The sequence below is a fragment of the Microtus pennsylvanicus genome, chromosome 5 (assembly GCF_037038515.1).
Source record: "Microtus pennsylvanicus isolate mMicPen1 chromosome 5, mMicPen1.hap1, whole genome shotgun sequence".
In the NCBI taxonomy this organism is placed as follows: domain Eukaryota; kingdom Metazoa; phylum Chordata; class Mammalia; order Rodentia; family Cricetidae; genus Microtus; species Microtus pennsylvanicus.
Window position 1 is genome coordinate 119,752,291 of NC_134583.1, and position 19,248 is coordinate 119,771,538.

At 48.2% G+C, this 19,248-nt stretch overlaps 1 protein-coding gene across 1 annotated transcript in view; it reads right to left on the bottom strand.

The window, feature by feature from the left end:
• Positions 1-13,565, bottom strand: part of Tll2 (tolloid like 2) — a 113,848-nt gene extending 100,283 nt beyond the window's left edge. Inside the window, exon 1 of the mRNA XM_075975090.1 lies at positions 13,352-13,565. Coding sequence (XP_075831205.1) covers positions 13,352-13,520 — 169 coding nt within the window. The 5' untranslated portion in view covers positions 13,521-13,565. The remainder of the gene's footprint in view (positions 1-13,351) is intronic.
• Between the last annotated feature and the right edge of the window lie 5,683 nt (positions 13,566-19,248).

Here is a 19,248-nt window from a genome sequence, read left to right on the forward strand (position 1 = left end):
CACAGCTAGACCTGTGGGTGGTGATGTGGGCTTTGGCTGCCATCTTGGTCTATGAAGACCAGGGTCTCTCCCATGGAGAGTAAGTGGGAAGATGGAAGGGCCTGACTTCTGAAGGGTATCCAGGATGTGGCTCCCACGAGTCTGGACTCAGACTGCAGACTTTCGTGTGACAAAGGAGCGCATGTCCAGCTTTGTCCAGCTTTGTCCAGCTGTGGACATGCATTGCCGATCAAGTCTGCTCCTCCCTGCTCTCTCATGTCCTGCCATTCTGGAGCTAGGAGCCATAACACTTCTTCCTTATGGCCTGTCACAGTGTTGGGACACTGAATAAGGGAGGACGGACATTTGTCCCCAGATTCTGCTGGCCTCATCTCTCCTGCCCCTGTAGGCATTGTTGCCAGCAACATTCAGGAGAACCTGTGGGACCAACCATCCGAGTCCTTCTGGTCTCCTCTGGACAGTCCTTGCCAACAGGCCTCTTCCTACTGTATGTTTGCCCGCTTCTCCATGGCCTCACCCACAATCAACTGAAGTTGAAAAAAAATTAAATAGAAAGTTCCAGAAAGAGACTTTAAGTGCTTTAAAACCTTAATAGTGTAATAAAATCGGGCACCCCTATATCCTGTCCCGTGTGGCACACGGCTCTATCCAACACATGGATGTTGTGCACCCTACCTTCCTGTTAGCAACTTAAGGGCCATCTTGGTCACCAGCTCCATAGCAACAGAGAATCACAGCCTTCCTGTTCCGGTTGTCTGTATCTTTCTTGACCACAGCTGTCTGTATCTTTCTTGACCACAGCTGTCTGTATCTTTCTTGTTAAGCGACAAATGGTGATGAGAAGGAAGCTCCGGGACATGAACCATGAGACAGATCAACTTTGGCAGTAGGGTCTAAAAGTCAGCATAGACCAGATTCTGTACTTCCGGTGGCTTCGGTCACTTATTGGGGGTCTTGGAGCACAACCCCTGAAGATAAGGGAGCCAGGGTATCTCCATGAGCTTCAACCTCCAAGGGCCTTAGCTCCAACCTTTCTTAAGAAGTTGGGATTTCAGCCTGAGGGACAGGATGGGAAGCCCACTCTTTTCCTAGTAGCTGTTTCAAATATCCAGCATTCCTGCTTTCTTCTGGGGTCTCTCTACCTCTTTTTGTCCCCTTTTTGTGGTTATCAACTATGTATACTAAATTTACTAGTCGCTCTTCAAATGCCTGGTGCAGTTTCAGCCTCTCACCTGTGCTACGATAAACATAATGAATTAACTTGGTCAGTAATAAGCCACTGAATCTTGCCTGATATAGCCACAAGTTGTGGGGACAGAAACAGTGATATGGTACAAAATACCTTTTCCTGCTTTCTAAATAAATAAAAAAATAAATAATAAAACCCTCTAAAAACTGCCTGTGCCAAATATGACAAAAAACAGTTAACATTTTTACTCTTTAAGAGATCCACTTAGAGGTAAAGGCATGTCTGAGTGTTCAAAGTTATTTGGAAAAGAAATGCAAATTAAACTATAACTGCAAGTTGAAAAAAAATAGCAAAATGCTTTTCTCAAGCCAGCACTGATCTTCAAAAGGTAGAAAACATGCTGTCAATCCTCAAGGGGACGCAAGGGAGAGTAAAGAATGCGATGGAGTATTTGATTCGTTCTGCTTTGGCTCTCCTAGGGGTGGTATTCAGAGCCTCGGGTGTGCTAGGCAGGTGCTCAACCGCTGAGCTGTCAGCAGCCCCAAACCCCAGGAGCATCTCTCTTCCCAGCAATTCTATCAATAGGAATCTAGTATCAAGAATTAAAGATGTGTATAAAACTCTAGTTAGCTAGGTGGTGGAACACAGGTATAATCCTAGCTATTTGGGAAGCTGAGGCAGAAGAATCACAAGTTCAAGACCAGTTTGGGCTACATAGGGAATTAGAGGCCAGCCCAGGCAATTCAGGGAGACCTTGTGTCAAAATAACAGAATGAGCTATGAGGAGAGTATTTCTGTAACATGCTCAAGGCCCTGCCTGGACTCACTCCCCAGCCTGCAGGAAACAAATATTCAGGCACAGGGATGACTCCGGAATCATCACTTACAAAAGAAAAGGAAAATGATTGTTGGGGCGGGGGAATCTGTACGTCTCACAAAGGGGACTTGTGAAGCAAATGATGATGTATCTATGCAACCATGAACAAAACAACTTAAATTGAAGCTATATAAGTCTGTTACATAAGCATCTTCACTGCCATAGAGGGAGGCTCATGGCTCCAAGAAAATGGAGCTGAAGGTTCAGTAGGTTCGGGAAAAGGGAGCTCCTGTTAGAGGCACATATGGAAGGGAAAAGGAAAAGGGAGCTCCTGTTAGAGGCACACACACAGGGTCTGGAAGCACATATATACCATGTTTCCAGCCATCACCTCTAGGAAGTGGGATGGCTGGGCATTTTCAGTCCTTCCTATATTCTACCATGGTGTATAACTCAGAAAAATGGTTTAAAATCTCCCCCTCCTCCATCTCAAAGATGCCCCAGCATTTGCTCAACATGTCTCAGTAACCTTAATCATGTTTCTGTTATGATCTTTCAGCTCAGGACCCCTCCCATACACAGAGTGTGATCTTGTTCCATCTCCTCTTCCTTCCCACCCCCAGGATAATAATGGCCCTCATCTCTCAGGGCTAGATGTTCCCTGTTTCTGCAGTTTCTAAGTACTGAATATCTTCATTGGAACAATCTTCCACTCAAAAGCAATCAATAGCTCCCCATCTCCCTAAGATTTAGTTCAAGTGCCTCAGGTTGACATTCACTTTTTTCCAAGTTTATTTCCATCTTGTTACTATTGTCCTTCAAAATAAGTCAGAGTGAAGTCCCAGCTCCATCAGGTCCCAGGCTTCCCAAGGCCTCCCCTTGACTTGCTATTCTATCCAATGTTCTGCCTGCACCGCAGCTTCTCCAAATTCCACAAAAGGAATAAACCTAAGCTCGGGGCTTATCACACCCCTCTCCAGTAATCCTTCCTTAACTGTCCCACGGTGAGTCCTAGCTTTTGGATCCCTGTGGTTTCCCATTTACTCAGGTTTTCATTTGACAAATACCAGCTGACACCAGGCGCTGACACTGTGCTGGTGACGGGAAACAGGGAGCCTGGTTTCTCCTCCTAGCAGGTGATTGTCCGGTGTGTGGGCAGTTGCTGAGAAAGTCACCACACACCAGTCCCTCTGACCAGTTCTATTTAGAAAAGGTACCATGTGGAAAAATAAAGGCAACGAGCAAGCTAAGAAAAAGGATCCGCTTTGATATGGGGCTGGGCAGGTGGCATAGAGGGATTGCAGGCTGAGTCTGAGAGAAGGAACCAGAGCTGACTAAATGAAGGGCCCCCAGAGGCTACTAGGATGACGCTCCCATGGGTCAGTTGTAGATGAGAGGTAGGAAAGGGTGCACAGTAACCAAGGTCACAACTATCAACCATTCTTTTTTTTTTAAATTTATTTATTATGTATACCATATTCTGTCTGTGTGTATGCCTGCAGGACAGAAGAGGGCACCAGACCCCATTACAGATGGTTGTGAGCCACCATGTTGTTGCTGGGAATTGAACTCAGGACCTTTGGAAGAGCAGGCAGTGCTCTTAACCTCTGAGCCATCTCTCCAGCCCACTATCAACCATTCTTATCGCAAGTACCTGGGAAGCTCTGAACAGCCCTACCCTGGGTTTGATTCTGCAAATGTGCTCAGATGTGAGTTTTAAAAGATTGCTCTGTCAGCAGAGCGTGGTAGTGCATGTCTTTAACCCCAGCACTCAGAAGGCAGAGGCGGGCGGATCTCTGTGATTTGGGGCCAGCCTGGTCTACAGAGTGAATTCCAGGACACCCAGGGCTGTTACACAGAGAAACCCTGCCTTGAAAATCCATAATAAATAAAAGAGAAAGTGGGAGGGAAGGAAGGAGGAAGGGAGGTGGGGAAGGGAAGGAGGAAGGGAGAGAGAGAGAGAGGGAGGGAGGGAGGGAGGGAGGGAGGGAGGGAGGGAGGGAGGAAGAAAAGCCAAAAGACCACTCTGCCTGCAGCATGCACAGATTTGATTTGGGGAGTGTAGGAGCCCACAAAGCACAAAGGAGCTGGCAGGGGCTTAGAACAAGTGGACAGCAATTAGGATCAAATGAGACAGGATCAAAGTTAGACACAAAGCTGGCAGGGCGAGGAAAGTCAAGTGGCTGGGCTTGCAACCTGGTTTTCAGCTAAAGTAGCTGGAGTAGGTGGATTCTGCACCTGGGACCACTTCCTGAGCCAATGGGGAAAGGCAAAGAACTTAGAGCTGACTTGACAGGGAGGACTCCTGGCCAGGACCTGAAGGGACGTTAAAGAGCTGGTAGCCTGACATTTCCTGTGAGGACAGGCTTCAAGGACTCACATCAGCTCCCACCCGTAACCCAAGTGGGAGGGAAATGGGGGTAACCTGAAGCAAGAGGAGGGGAGCTAAATGGCCCAGCTGGTGAAGCAGGCAGACCCAGGCTCAACACCAACACTCAAGTGCTCATGCAGGCGAGCCTGAGAATATTGATTGGTAATTGGCAGGAGTGGTTGGAGGGTGGCGTGATCACAGATAGATCACTAACCAATCAGCAGGAAAGCTGGGCTCTTGTTGCTAGGTTTGCATCCAGGCAGAAGTAGATTGTGAGCAGACTGAGTGGGTACCAGGAAAAACCTCTTATGCATAGCGGTAGCTGCCACCCTCTCCTCGCTTCAGGAAATTAACACTTGTCACTTGCCGTGGATCCCAAGAGAACTCTGCGGCCTTGAGAGGGGGAGAGAAATACACACAAGAAGCTCAGACTGTCACTCATGGGGAAAGTCTTAAAGGGGAAACAGTAACAGAAACTTGTAACGGTGGAGAAAGAGCTACCAAGGACAGCACACTAAACTCAAGCCAGTAACCGCCACATGGAAACGCCAAACAAACCATCATGATGGACTTGAATGTCATTCTCATTTTCCCAAAGGGGTAAACTGAGACTCTGAGAGTTTAGGAAATTTGATCCAATCACACAGGTAGTAGGATCACCCTGGACGGCAAGAATGGTGCCTTCAATAAGATGTTTCTTTAAACTGACCCTCCAAACCAGGGCCTCCCTGGGAAGCTGGCTCAACTCCATCCTCTCCTTCTTCAGAGGAAGCCTGGTGAGATCCTTTCTCCCGCCTGACCTTACACCCATGTTCTGCCCCGAGCCTTCTGGAAGAAGGATGGGGGAAAAGAGAAGAGATACGTTTCAAGATCTTGCATTTATTCACAGATTGTTCCCAGTGCCTTGGAACCAGGAGTGTCTGGAGGCCAGAACGCTCTCATCCTTATCAAGATCCAGGCAAAGATAGAAAAAAAAAGTCAGGGAAAGGGGGCTAGCCTGTGGCATCCTGACAGCCTTGATGCTGAGCACAATAGCCATGCTTGTTGACTGTGGGTAAGAGAGGTCCCCAGCAGGGGTTTGACATCATTGTTCCTGCACCGACAAGTTAAAGGTCCCAGCCCAGGTTCTTGCCTGGACAGCACCTAGACCATGTCCTGCAGTGCCAACAAGAGCCTAAAAATCCAAGCCATACCCCACAGGCTTCCACAGAATCTCCCATTTCTACATGGGAGGCTGGTGCACGGTGCTTTCTAAAACATAAGGCGTGGCCTGAGCTCCAAAGCGGAACTGCGGTGGAGAGTCAGCTCTTCCACCTGGAAGCCATGGTGAGAGCGAGAAGCACTGCTGTAAGGGGTCGTAAGTGACAGCCTCTTAGACTGCTTGACAAGGTCTCGGTGGAAGATGGGCTGCGGTCCACAACCTCACTGGTTCCTGTGCTCTCTGGAGGTTGGAGGTGAGAGGTCAGGAGGAGCCAGGTCCCATTGTTTGTCCCCAGACTTGGGGCTGGTCTCTTAGACGGCTTGCTGGCGAGCTCTCAGCTCAACCCCTTCAATGAGCGAATGAGGTTCGTGGCTGACTGCAGGCTTGAGGTAAAGGTCCTTCAACTACATCACCAGTATGACAAGAAGACACGGAACTCTTAAAATTGTTCGGCTTTTGGGTTTTCTGCCACTCAGAAGACTTGCTGGGTTTCAGTGAACGATATTTTATACAAACAATAGTGCTACTAATATCTCCCATGTTCTAAGTGTTCTCCTGAATCTATATATAATCATGCAATCTGCCTAGACGCCCTATATAGTCAATATTAATATAGTGTTTTATTTGTCCTGCAAGCTAAGCCAGGTCTCCTTGGGGTCTTAGCTCTGAACTCAGACATTTTCCTGTACAGAAACATTTCCTGCTTCATCCCAGCTATCTGCTTGTGATAGAAACCGAGGGATCACACGGACAGATTAAAGAGGCACACTTGGAGATGTGACAGGTGGCTAAGGAGCCACATGAGTCTACAGGTGTTCACATTCACTGAGTGCTTCTCTTTGCGCGACATACTCTCGAGGGCCTCTCAGATAACAATGGCCTGCTTACAGAGGCTTCTGTTAACCACAGGATAGGTTTGAGGAAATGGAGCTTTTAAAAGCCAAGGACTATCTCGAAGTCTCACTGTAAGTGAGGGGGCCGCACGGGAAGTCTGAAATAGAAAGACTGGGCTAAGTGTGGTGCATGAGAGGGTGTGTCCTGAGGGAGGGGTCAGCCCAATGACTGACCACAGAAGCACTATGGAACGCTATGTACATTTGGCTTCCATCCAGAGACATCTTCCCACTGAACCAACCATGTCCAGTCTGGGTGGCTCTACAGTCTTAAGGTCCAACAAGATCTTAGACCTTTAACATCAGAGACTACCCATGGCAGGGCACTGCCCCTAGGAAGGGGCTTGCAAAGCCCATCAGGGTGGACAGGAAAGGGTAAGTTCCACGCATGTATGACCTGGGAGGCAACCTCTGATGTTCCAGAGCACATTTCTGCCCACTAAACATAGGCTGAGCCCACAGAGATGGTGTAGAAAGTTAAAGGATCATTGATGGCAAACAGAAAGTCCATGCCCGAAACTCAGTTTCCCCTCTTGCAAATTAGCAGCCCCCACATTGCATGTTTCCTCTGGGGGTGATGCTGAGAGGCATAGGGTGGTGTCTCTTGCTGGGACTGGGCTCCTAGAGTAGCCCTACCTTCGAGGGGTCCACCAGGCTCCCCATCTTCATCACCCCTTTCCCAGACACTGCCTATCCAACAGAAGTCTTGGCTACTGGTGGGAGCCCTAGGTTCCAGTGGGCATTGATGCTGCCTGTACTGCATCTGCCCTGAGTTGAGCACTGAGCCATCAGCTGACCCTCACCCAGGTGCCAAGGTATAAGTCTCCTCCCTAGACACAGTTCCTCCTCTCAGTCTTTGTTTGCTTTATTGAAATATAATGAATATGGCATGAAATACACCCTTCATTTAACATTTTAAAAATAGTTTTCATAATTTTTAATTTTAAATTAATTATTTTTGTTTTATGTATATGGGCATTTTTCTGCTCGGGCACTTCTTGTAAGACTGGTGCCCACAAAGGCCAAAAGGAATCAGATCCCTTGAACTGGAGTTATAGATGGTTATGGTTATGAGCCACCATTTGGGTCCTACAAATCAAACATAGGTCCTCTGGAAGAGCAACTGTGCTCTTAACTGCTGAGCAGTCTCTAGCCACAAAACCCTTTACTTTTGAGATACTGTTTAACAGCAACGAATCCCCAACTCTGATGACGCAATGAGGCAATGTGAAATCACGTATTGCACACATGTCGATTACTCTACCGCATTTCCTCAAGAGCACCCAGGATGTGCTCACGAGCATCTGCGTTGTCCTCTGATGTTCATCACTGGGTACCCCTGGTGCCAGAAAATAGGCTCAGAAACTGATGAAACTTCTATCACTTAGTCCTGTAGCAACCCTGAAAACTGCATAAGCAGTTCTTTGCAAGTGAGGGAACAGGATGAGGGAGGTCAAGTAACTTCCTCACACTTGCATAGCCTCACAGAAAGGCAGACAGGTGGACCAGATGCTGCTCCTGTCTGGAGGCTGGAAAGGCATTTAACGAACAAGGCCTTGGAGAAATTTAATTCCATTAAATCAGCCATCTGCTCATCAGTGAGGACCTTATGACAGGAGAGCATGCAAAGAAAGATGTAAAAGTGCCAGCTGTTCTCACCAGGGCACGTGCCTCTGGAGCCCTATAGGGGGACCCTCCATAGCTTCACCCTGCTTCAGAAAACCAGGGCCCTTGGCTCTGCCATGAAGTTCTTGAACTACTGTCCCCCTGCCTCCTCTCCTGACACTCTCTGAAAAGGGCCGCTGCATGGCTCAGACTGAGGGCAAATGCATGGTTTCTTCAGCCATCAACCCAGTTCACCTAAGGCCAGCATCCTTTCTCTACCTCCCTCCTCCAGCAGATACTGACAAACACCACAGTGAATGCTGGATGCTGCCCTGGGTACCAGGCACAGAGACTGAACCCCAGACCTCATGGAGTTGAATATGCTGGCCTCACATCAGGACCTGGAAGGGCTGCTGACAGCAGATGCCCAGAAGGTCTCTTGGTGAACCTTCAAAAAGGCCTCTCCGGTAAGGTATCTTGAAGCAAATGACAAGGTAGAGTGAAAGCCCAAATTCCACACAGAGGTGAGATGTGAAATTACGGGCAGGGGCTGGGGATACCCTAAACTGAGCCATGAACCGTTTGCCCCACCGTAACGCTCACTCTGGCTCCTGAGCCTCAAGCCATCAGGGGCCAGCAACTCTGCATATCATATTTGAATCCACAGTTCACAGCTGCTGGATGCCTTTGGCATTTGCCAAGCCACCAGCTAAAGAGTAAGCAGGCTGGCAGCCAGTTTCTTTGGATTTAATAAGTTCAAAGGCTGTCCAAGAAGCTCTGCTTCACCCAAGTCTCCTGTGGACAGTTTTGGTGACCCGCATCCATACTCTCCAATCAACTCTGGGAAGCCGCATGCATCCACCACCTCTCTCCCCATTTTTCTACTTCAGAACCATCCCTAAATCTAGAGAACCCACTTAATGCCTCAAAAGTGTAGCAGGTCATTTTTCCAAAACTGGCTCCAACAGTCTCTTTAACTCCACCTGGTGTTTTGTTTCGTTTCATTTTTGAGGCAGGGTTTTTCTGTGGAACATCCCTGGCTGTCCTAGAACTTGCTTTGTAGACCAGGCTGACCTCGAACTCTCAGAGATCCACCTACCTCTGCCTCCCAAGTGTTGGGACTAAAGGCTCGCGCCACCACTAGTAAAAGGGAGTCACATTCTCGTCCCTAGAATGGGGTGGAAGCTTGTCATCATGGTGGATGTGAGGATGTGAGGTGGTCATCAAAGACACTGAAACCTCCATCTGGTTCTCTCAGACCCACCTAGCATCCAGTGGCTGTGCCGTGAAGGAGCCTACCACCCGGCCACATGGGAAGACAACCCGAGAATCTCTACCCACCAATCCAATGAACAGGCACGAGGGTGAGCCATCAGGTGGATTCCAGCCCCTTGTGGTCTATCTTGCAAGTCTTTCTAGCACGCGTGCGCGCACACACACACACACACCACCCTATCTGTTCTTGATCCACCAAAGCAGGAACCCAATAGCATAGCAGTGAGGTTGTTCTACATCTAATTGGGGGTGGATTCTTCCCCAAACATAAAGCAGGGAGCTGAAGTAAAGGACAAAGGCTCCAGCTTTGGATAGACTTCAGTCTTCCATTCTCTGGGTGGACAGTTCTAGGAGGCACCTGGAAGTTTATAAGAGGTCCTGGAGGGTCCCAAGGTCTGAATCCCACTCCCTCACTGAAAGCCTCCTTTCCTGTCTCCTGTGCCCTGCTCTTTCCCTGCTGTTCCTGTCTCAGTCTCCAAATGTCGACACACAGGTCCATGTTTGTGGCTCTGCTTCCTAAAGAAGCCAGCTAAGACTGGTTCCTGGTTACACTGCAAGGTAAAAGATTTGGCTTCCACCTCCGTTTCTGCAGATAAGGAGGGTGACACACAGGAAGGTGAGAGCACAGTTCCCAGCCACACAGACAGCAGGGGCAGGGATGGGGCGAGGAGCCAGGCTCCTGGCTTGACTCAGCTGAGGAAACACGAATGGGGGCAGACAAGAGGAGTCCTGCCAGCGTGGAGATGCTGAGACCGCCTGTGGTTTCTTATGTAGTGCCTGCCTATGTGGGCAGCACCTAAGGAAAGGGCAGTAACAGAGCTATGAACCAACAGACACGGTGTCCCAGGAGCCCATGGCTGCTCCCCAGCTGCGTGCCAGGAGGGTTCCCACTCCCCCATCATCCAACTTAGCAACCACCCTCTCTGCAGCATCCACTGTTAGTAAATTTAGAATTGACAATTTAAAATGGCACCAAAAGCTTCAGGGATGAAGATGTTCTTTCAACACATTTCTCGAAAGTCTGTTTATAAGGTACCCAGTGATTGGCACATCTATCCTTCTGTGTACTTTAATCTGTCAGAAATTATTCCTATCCACAAATGAGGACATAAAGACACCCGGAGAGCAAGGACTTGCCCCAGGTCGTGTAGCTTGTACTTGGCAGAGCAGGCGGACGCGGCTAAGGGTTAAGCGGTGGAAGCAGCACACAGGACGCGATGGCACGGTAAATACGACATGGAAAATGGTCGCGGCACTTCCTAGTTCACACAGATTTGCTGGCTGGGCTGCAACAAAAGTCACAGAACCATAGAACACCAAACAGGGAGGAGGCACGGGACTCAAGCACAAGTACCTGAATGGTGTCATGTGGGTTCAGGGTAAGACAGGTTATGGAGGTCAAGTTTCTTGGGTAGCAAGATGGCATAAAGGGGAAGCCAAGCCCAAGCTCCCGAGTTCTATCAGGGACCACACAGGAGAAGGAGAGAACCAACTTCCGAAAGTTATCCTCTGATTGCCACACACATTCCAGCGCAACCCCACCGGAACACAGCATAAATGAAGAAAACTGTCATTTTTAAAAATGGAGAAGCTTCCCAGATCTGTCTGTTTACAGCCTAACAAATTCAATATGTCCACTCTACAGGGAAGAAGCTGAAGCCAGGGGGGCAGAACTTGTCCACTGATGGGTGGGGAACAGAACCAGGACTGTCCCCTCTGCGTTCAGATGCACAGAGGAATGGAGACGCAGACCAGGGAAGGGACAGGTGGGGAAGGTTTGTGCATGAAGACCCCTCGCCGCAGGGCCAGGCAGGAGTGGGTGGGCCTTCTGGCCAGAGCTTCCAGGTTGGAGTTTCACCAGGACAGGGGCTGGCTTCTGAAGAGAAGCTCTAAACATGCTGCCAGGAGGTGCGGTTCCCCCTAGTGGGGAAGCTGCTACTCCACTGAGATTTTGGACTAGGCCATCCCATTTTTGGCCTTCCATAGGTTGATCTCCAGATGAGAGAACTCCCAGGAGAATGGGCGGACTGTGTTGCTTTCTTGCTGCAGGTCTCTCTTGCCATCCCTCTCCTCTGGCTGCTCTTAGCATCAGGTTAGTTCAGTGGGGCCCGGGGTAGGGGTGGGGCTGGAGTAAGGGTGGGGCCCCGATGATGCATTAAAGTCAGTGAACCACAGCGAGGCTTCTCTACTTCAAGCCTTGCCTGCCTACCCCATCCTACCTATGGACAGTCAGAGCATTCACGCCATTGTTACCCAGCATTTTCTCTAAAACCGCTGGACAACTCATGACAAATTTGCCTCAGGGTTATCCTTGGAGGCTCAGACCAGGTAGGAGCTCTGGGTCAGAGCTGCTCCTTTCTCTCTGGATCTGCAGCATCTAGGCTAGCATCCTATGTACAGGAGGCACCCAGTCTAATCCCTAAACTAATCTCCCTGCTGGCCCTAGTCACCACCTCAGAGGCAGCTCTACTCGGCCAGGGTCCAGGAGCTGGCAAGTGAGACCATTGGTCCTGTTCACCCCCGTCTTATTTTCAAGACTAAGTGCTCCCTTTTTAGAACCAAGACACCATTCTAACAGTGCTCAGGAGATCGTCCTGGTCATGAGCATGGGCCCACAAAGAGCTGGATGTCACAGCCAGGCCATGGTGGTGAGCTTTCACTTAACCTGGAAACCACCCTTTCTGACTACTTCCCAATTGAAGCTTTATCTGTAGGCAATAGGAAGATATCCTTCAGGGGTCTTCTTGGTGATAAGACCGGGTCTCCCACACCCAGTTTGACCTTCAGCCTGCATAGGATCCTCTGGTCTCTTGAACTTCCGAGGCTCTCGTAGGAACCTCATCTTCCCCAGACGACAGGCGTGTGAAGCTACTCCAGCCTACACACTAGAGCAACCACAGTAATAATAAGAATAAGGACAACAACCCCATTCGTTCAACTGGCAAAAAATTCCCACAAGCCTCCTATTTATCTTCCAATTTAGAGATGAGAAAACCGACTCTGGCAGAGGGCTCCATGACGAGAGGGAATGGGGGACTGGCCTAGACCTGGGGGGGGAGGGTCACTGTACCCACAGGAAGCACTCTGGTCCCCTGAATATCCTCAGGGCTCCTCTTGCCTCCTATCCTTTATCTTTGCTCACTGGGAAGTGAGACAGGTGGGGCAGTGGCCAGGGGAAAACTCTACTCCCGGCTCCTGGCCACCGTCCCAAGGTAATCTAAATCCAGCACCACCCGGGTCTGGGAACTGCACCGTCCAGCTCTTGACTTTGAATGAGCCTGGATCCTTCCCCGAAGGGACACTTAAGGAACCTTTTCTAGGGTGCTTCGTCACTCCCCTCTACCCTTCGCCACACATCCCCGATGATCCAAGAGGGTTGGTAGCTGGAACTGTAGAGCTAGGGTGGGTTTGGCTAACAAGGCCGGTGTGCCGGGTGCTGTTCCAGGGCGCAGCTTCCTGGTGGAATTAAGAGCACCTGCTGACTTCCATCTCAGTTGGGTGTTGAGGGGACTGCGGGAAAGGATGGAGGAGCAATTTAAGTCGTGAGCGGTCTCCGTAGGCAACTCTTCCTTCTGCCTCCCGCGTGAAGTTTTTCTGTCTCATTCTAATCTCTTCCCAAGACTAACTACAGACCTTGGGAAACTTCGCGGGACACTTCCAACTGATGTGAACACCAATGAAACCAGCTACTCCGGCAGAGCTGGGAGCGCGATGCCTAGCCAGGCTAGATTCCTGCGGTGTCCGGAGGTAGCCGGTGCCGAGTGGCTGACAGGCAATCAGAACCCACCTTTCCCCACACAGCCTTTGCTCTGGGACCATTCCTGCAGCAGCCACCCGATGTGTCCTGCTAACCGGGACCAGGTTCCCGGTGGACATTGTCCTCCCTCTCCCGGGAACCCCGGGGAACCTCAGGCATCTCCCAGGAGCAGAGTGGTCCTCCTTGCCCACCGCTCATTTGCATTTCAAAGAAAAACTTCTGCCAGACAGCAGTGGTACCTACCGGCTTTGCAGGGGTCGTGGTAATGCAGCTGTTGCTCCGTGCCCTCCTCGCCTTCCAAAGCCCAGGTGTCCAAGGCAACATCCGAGTTGACCCCAAGCACTCCAGTACCGCAGGGGAGCAGCAGCAGCAGCAATAGCACCAGGGTGCCAAGTGCAGCTTCCTGGGGCATAGTGGTAGGGGTCTGTGAGACCCGAGGGACTTAACGTGCACTAAAAGCTCAGATCCAGCGAAACACCATGCACAGGGTCTTGGCTGCCAGGCACCGGTGGGGTACAGAGCAAGATCAGTAAAGGCGTTCCCAACCTAGAAAGCCGCTGCTCAACACGACTTGCCCAGTGGCCGAGGCTGCGGTGGCTGCGACTGTGTTGGTGGCGGCGGTAGTAGGAACAGTGGCCGCTCCGCCCCTCTCTACCATGGCTGGACCACACGCCCTCTCCAAGGGCCCAGGATAGCCAATCACTTAGGCGCCCTAGGCGAGGCTCCTCCTCTCCCCTGCACCTCAGTAACTTCGGAGGAAACCAAGCAAAGCGAAGATGCCGATGGACAGGCAAGTGCTGGAACCCCTGGGACGCACCCACTTGGTCGAATGCACCCTTGTACTGACACAGTACAGTACTGCTCCAAGACCGAGGCTGGGTTCATGTCTTACCTTATTCTACAAATTAATTTCACAACTCCTGGAGACGCACATGACGGGACACAGGGAAACCAGCAGCCTAGTGTGAGCTGTCCAGTCCACCTCGCTGCCAACTGCGGGCTTTTGGACATTGGCTTCTCTGCAGGGCGCAGTAAGATTCTCTCTACTCTCTCAACAGCCTCGGTCCCGCCTGCACAGGTGCATGCTGCAGTGCCCACCAAACCCAAAGTTGTGGCTGGTGACATAAGGAAGATAGTGTAAGAGGGCCAACTTGCCTCTGGATGATCCTCCAGTAAAACAGTCCCAGTGCCGGGTCAAAGACCCACAAACGAACAGCCCTGTTATTTAAAGTTACAGACATACCAAGCAAGCCTTGCCATTCGTCTGATAAAATAAAAATGAGAGATTCTTTAAATCGGGTTATTTTTCTGTCAGTAAAAAACACGGCCCAAACTATTTAGGGGGATAATCAGACGCTATTTGAAACTCACTTCTGTGACGTACCTTCAGTGTAAAAACTGCCAGAACTGATCCACGTTAATTTTCAAAGATCCTTTTATACAAGAAAATTGCCCTAATCGAGCAGCATAGCACATCAATGTGCTGTGAAGATTTGTAAGTGCATTGCACACAGATTTATATGTATGTATGTATATCTTAACTGCAAGGAGATCGACTGAGTTTCTTTGGGGGGGTTGTTACCACATGGCTTCATAGCTGCTAAATGACATAGCAGTTAAGAGGTCCAAATCTGGGCTTTACACCAGACTCCAAATTTTTCCCATTATGATCTGCTGTCGCATCCAGTAAGTAGAATAACAATTCAAGCCAGGAAAGGTAGCAGTTAGCAACCCGAAGGATGCTACATGGAGTATTTTATTTTGTCCTGGTTTTCAACAAAGAAACGCAGGGTTGACACTACTTAAAGCTGTCATCAAATGAGATCACAAAAGTTACAGCCAGGTTAAGAAAGACTAGGAACTGGCAGGTTAGAGCGGGGGACTTGAGGGGAATAGCTGGCACCAAATGGCAAGAAAGGCCAAGTGGTCACTAAAACAGACCATAGGTGTAGGAGGCCGAATGGCGTTTCTGCCTGACTGCAGGAAGGAGTCAAACCCAACGCCATGGTTTGCTGTATGCACCCCAGTGAAGGTCACCACCTGTCAGCAGACAAGTGGACAAAGTCGACATCTAAAGGGCTAACAAACTTCTGTGACACTTCCAGGCTTCCAGATGGCCCTATGAAAACAGCCAGTTGGCTTCCTCATTAAGAGAGAATTCTGGAAAACAGACATTAGAAGCTGGTCTTTGGCAAGCACAGAAGTTGGAGCTTTTACTGCCTTTAATCGCCACCTGGTGGGTTAGCTACCAGTCTCTTCATCAATAAATACCCTTTAGCCAAATATTTTGAAGACCCGTGATCCTGGATAAGCAAGCTGCACAGCTTTGTGTCACGCTTGTTTGGATGCTTCTTTGGCTACCAGTAGGTTTGTCAGCATTGTACGGTCAGATGGGAATGACTGAAGAGGAATGTTCCACGTTTCTCATCACTCTACAGCTCTTAATTACACACGTTAGTTTACTTCATAGCAAGATAATTTGAATTATATTTTTTCTTTCTTTGAGGCAGGGTTTCTCTATGTAGCTCTGGCTGCCCAGAAACTCACTATATAAACTGGGCTGGCCTCAAATGCACAGAGATCTTTCTGCCTCTGCCTCCCAAGTGCTGGGATTAAAGACGTGCATCATCACACTCAATCTCCTCTTTTCTTTTGAGACAGACTATTGCTATTTAGCCCAAGGCAGCCTCAAACTTGTAATTCTCCTGTGTCAGTGATGGATAGGCCTGTACCACCTTGCTCTGCTCAAATAAACTTAAAAGCATATTTAAAAATCTAAATTCAGGGTTGGAGAGATGGTTCATCAGTTAAGAGCACTAGTTGGTCTTCCAGAAGACTTTGATTTAATGTCCAGTCCCCATGTGGTGGCTCACTGTCACCTGTAATTCCAGTCTCTTTCGGCCTCTTTGGGCACCAGGCACACTCAAGTGGTGTGCAGGCAGACATGCAGGCACAACACCTCTACACACAAATAAAAATCTAAATCTCATGGGGAAAGTGGAGGTCAATTTAGAGCAGGTGTTATGACCTAGAACTGTTCAACTCGGTTCTGTGTTCCATGCTTACGTCACCTCTTTAGTACCTGTGGTCCAGAGTAGTCTTTTCCTCATATGCTGCCCAGCTTGTCACATCTACACACCTTTGCCCAAGTGCATCAAATTATTTTGCAGCTGCTCACACCCCTTCGGATCTAATTCTAGCCTCCTTTACTCATTCCCATCTTTACCTTCAGCACAGGCAGTGAACCTCAGAACACAGGTACTCTTCTGGCTCATCCCTTCCTTTACACCATTGGGGTGATGTACTGAGTTCTTTGAAGCTAATGACTCTTAGAACTGTCATGGTCTTTAAAACTACTTTATTCAAGGTGGCACCCTAGGCTACCACCTTCAAACCTTTCTACAGCTATCATACAGCCTGAATTCTTACCACCTCCCAAGTTCTACTCCTGTTGTCTTCAACATCTACAATCACCCTAACAGGGTCTTGCCTCTTCCTAATTCCATGTCTCTTCTTGGAACACTTGGATGCACAAACCTGGATCCTTGTGCTAGCATATATTACAATCACATCTAAGGTGCTTAAACCTTTCAGAACTTCCTACTGAAGCTAATTTCAATTGATCGAATGTAATTGGAGACTGTGTTTTTGCTTCCTTGCCACCCAGACCTGAATAATCAATCACACAAAAACTCTATTAATTACAACACTGGTCAATGGCTCAAGCATATTCCTAGCCAGCTCTTCATCTTATAGTAACCCATTTCCATTAATCTGTATATTGTCATGAGGCTGTGGCTTACTGGTAAGGTTCTGGCATGTCTATTCCCAGCAGTGGCTACATGGCATCTCCCTGACTCTGCCTTCTTTCTCCTTGTATTCAGTTTAGTTTTCCCGCCTACCTATATTCTACCCTGCCATGGGCCAAAGCAGCTTCTTTATTAACCAATGGTAATAAAACATATTCACAGCATACAGAGGGGAATCCTACATCACCTAACTAAACTAACCCCAACCTGAATCACCTGCATCTCTGTAGGTTCTCCTCTCTCTTGAATCTCATGGTTAGCCCTGTAGTGACTGATGACTTAGACTGAGCCATTGTAAGTTAACAAAAAAACAGCCAGTTAAAATGTTCCTGCTAGTCTTTTTCTTAAACTTGAAAGCCCTATTCACATTCAGCAAACTGTGAAAGTGAAAATTATTTAAAACAAATATTTAATTTATAGACCCATTTGACTGAATATAGGCCTGTTCATTATAAATTAAATTATGTTGAGTAGTTCACTTTACTCCGAGGTCAAGAAGTAGGGTATGTAACAACAGGCTTCCTTCTATGGTGTAGAATCTATACCTGGTTTTCCAACCAGACAAAGAGTTCAGGCAAGAAAATATCAGAAGTCAGTCAAATCTGCACTAACCAAACTATATGGCTAACAGGAATTCCCATGTATAGGTGCTGAGCAAGGGAACTGCTTAAAGAACCAAAGAGGTGAATAAGGGTCTTAAAAGTAGTTAAAAGTGGTGAGGAAGCCAAAAATCACAAAGAGGACTGGAGAAATTAACCAGACTTTACCACAGCATAGCCATCAGTCCCCTCTACTTATATATGTTGCTGCTCTGCAGGCTGGAGAGGTGACATCTTCATTTTATAATGACAACAATGAAGATAACCAGGTACCAATTCTGCAACTTCTAGACCCAGTGAGCCCCTTTAGCTGCCTCAGCGTCCTACATACTGAGGGGACTCGTGTAAATTTTCCTGGAAAAAGTAGCATTCTAGACAAAGCCAGGGCCTTGTCAATCACAGGACTGACAGTGGTTCAAAGCTTACCAACCAAGAACGGTAAAAAGATAAAAAACTGTTTTTAAGAGAAATCTTGTTCACTATACCATTCCTTCCACTTTCCAGTACAATGTTTTGTCTTGAAAACACAAGTGGGGGCAGGTGTGGATGTTAGACCTCAACTTTCTGGCCTGCTGACTACTTCCATGTTCTCCAACTGTCTGCATTGTTTCACAATGCCTGTGTTGTCGCCGAAGTGTATGGGGCGTCAACATGAACTCATTCATTATCTGACCGCAGACAACTTCTGAACCGAGTTACCTAACTGTGGAGTGAATTCTATGACTCATCTCTTGGCAGGCAGGCTGGAAACGACAAGTTATCTTATTCTTCACACTTTGGTCCACCTGTTTCAGAATGAAAAGAAAGCAAGCATCCAAGGAAAGTACATTTAATTTTTTATTACTTTAAAAAAATCCAACTTCAGGTAAATTAACAGACTAGATTAGAACCTCAATTGTATCTGATACATTATATACTGATTTCTATTACTAAAAAGCCAGTTAGAATACGGCCTACACAAACCCAGAATGAATACAAAATGGAAGTGACATGGGCAATCACCATGTCTTCCCTCCTGCTGACTGTCGTGCTCCATGGGGATTCGAAGGTTCAAAGTGAACACAGAGGAGAAGCCCAAAGATGCTTTTATAGAAAACTCTGCTGTCCTTCAGGCAACCCTTTTCCTCTTCGCATTAGCTCTTACTTACGGCACTTACAACATCCAGAAGGCCTAAACTGACGAGGCGAGGGCAAGTACAAACTGTGCCATGCCCTGTCCCCCAGAGCTTCACTATTTTACAGCGACCGTGAAGTAACTTTTTACTTCGTACGCTGCACACACACGGCTCCAGTAGGAACGTTCAGGTCACCTTCAGACATAGTCATACACAGGGCCTGCAGGTGTGTGCCACCCCCCTGTTCTACCCTTTCTGCAGAACTAGTCTAGTCTTAAATACACTTTCAGACAATCCTCCTACATTTCCCCTCCTCTGATCTCTTTAATGCCTTGACTGCTAAAATATCACTTAACTACAGAATTTTACATGATAGAAAACACAAACATCTGTGTTCCTGTAAATCACTACTCCTAATGCATGTTCCAATCAGTTCAACAGAATGAAGTTACTAAGAAGCGCTGAAATCTGAACTTAGAACCCAGATGGAACTGTAGTGCACAGGTTTCTACGTAAGGCTTTTGCCCCTAGAACTCCTAGAAGCCCTTCGGTACCATGGCCATTCCTGAACAAATTACACTAATACACTTTTCCCTTTTTACATTTGTAAAAATTCA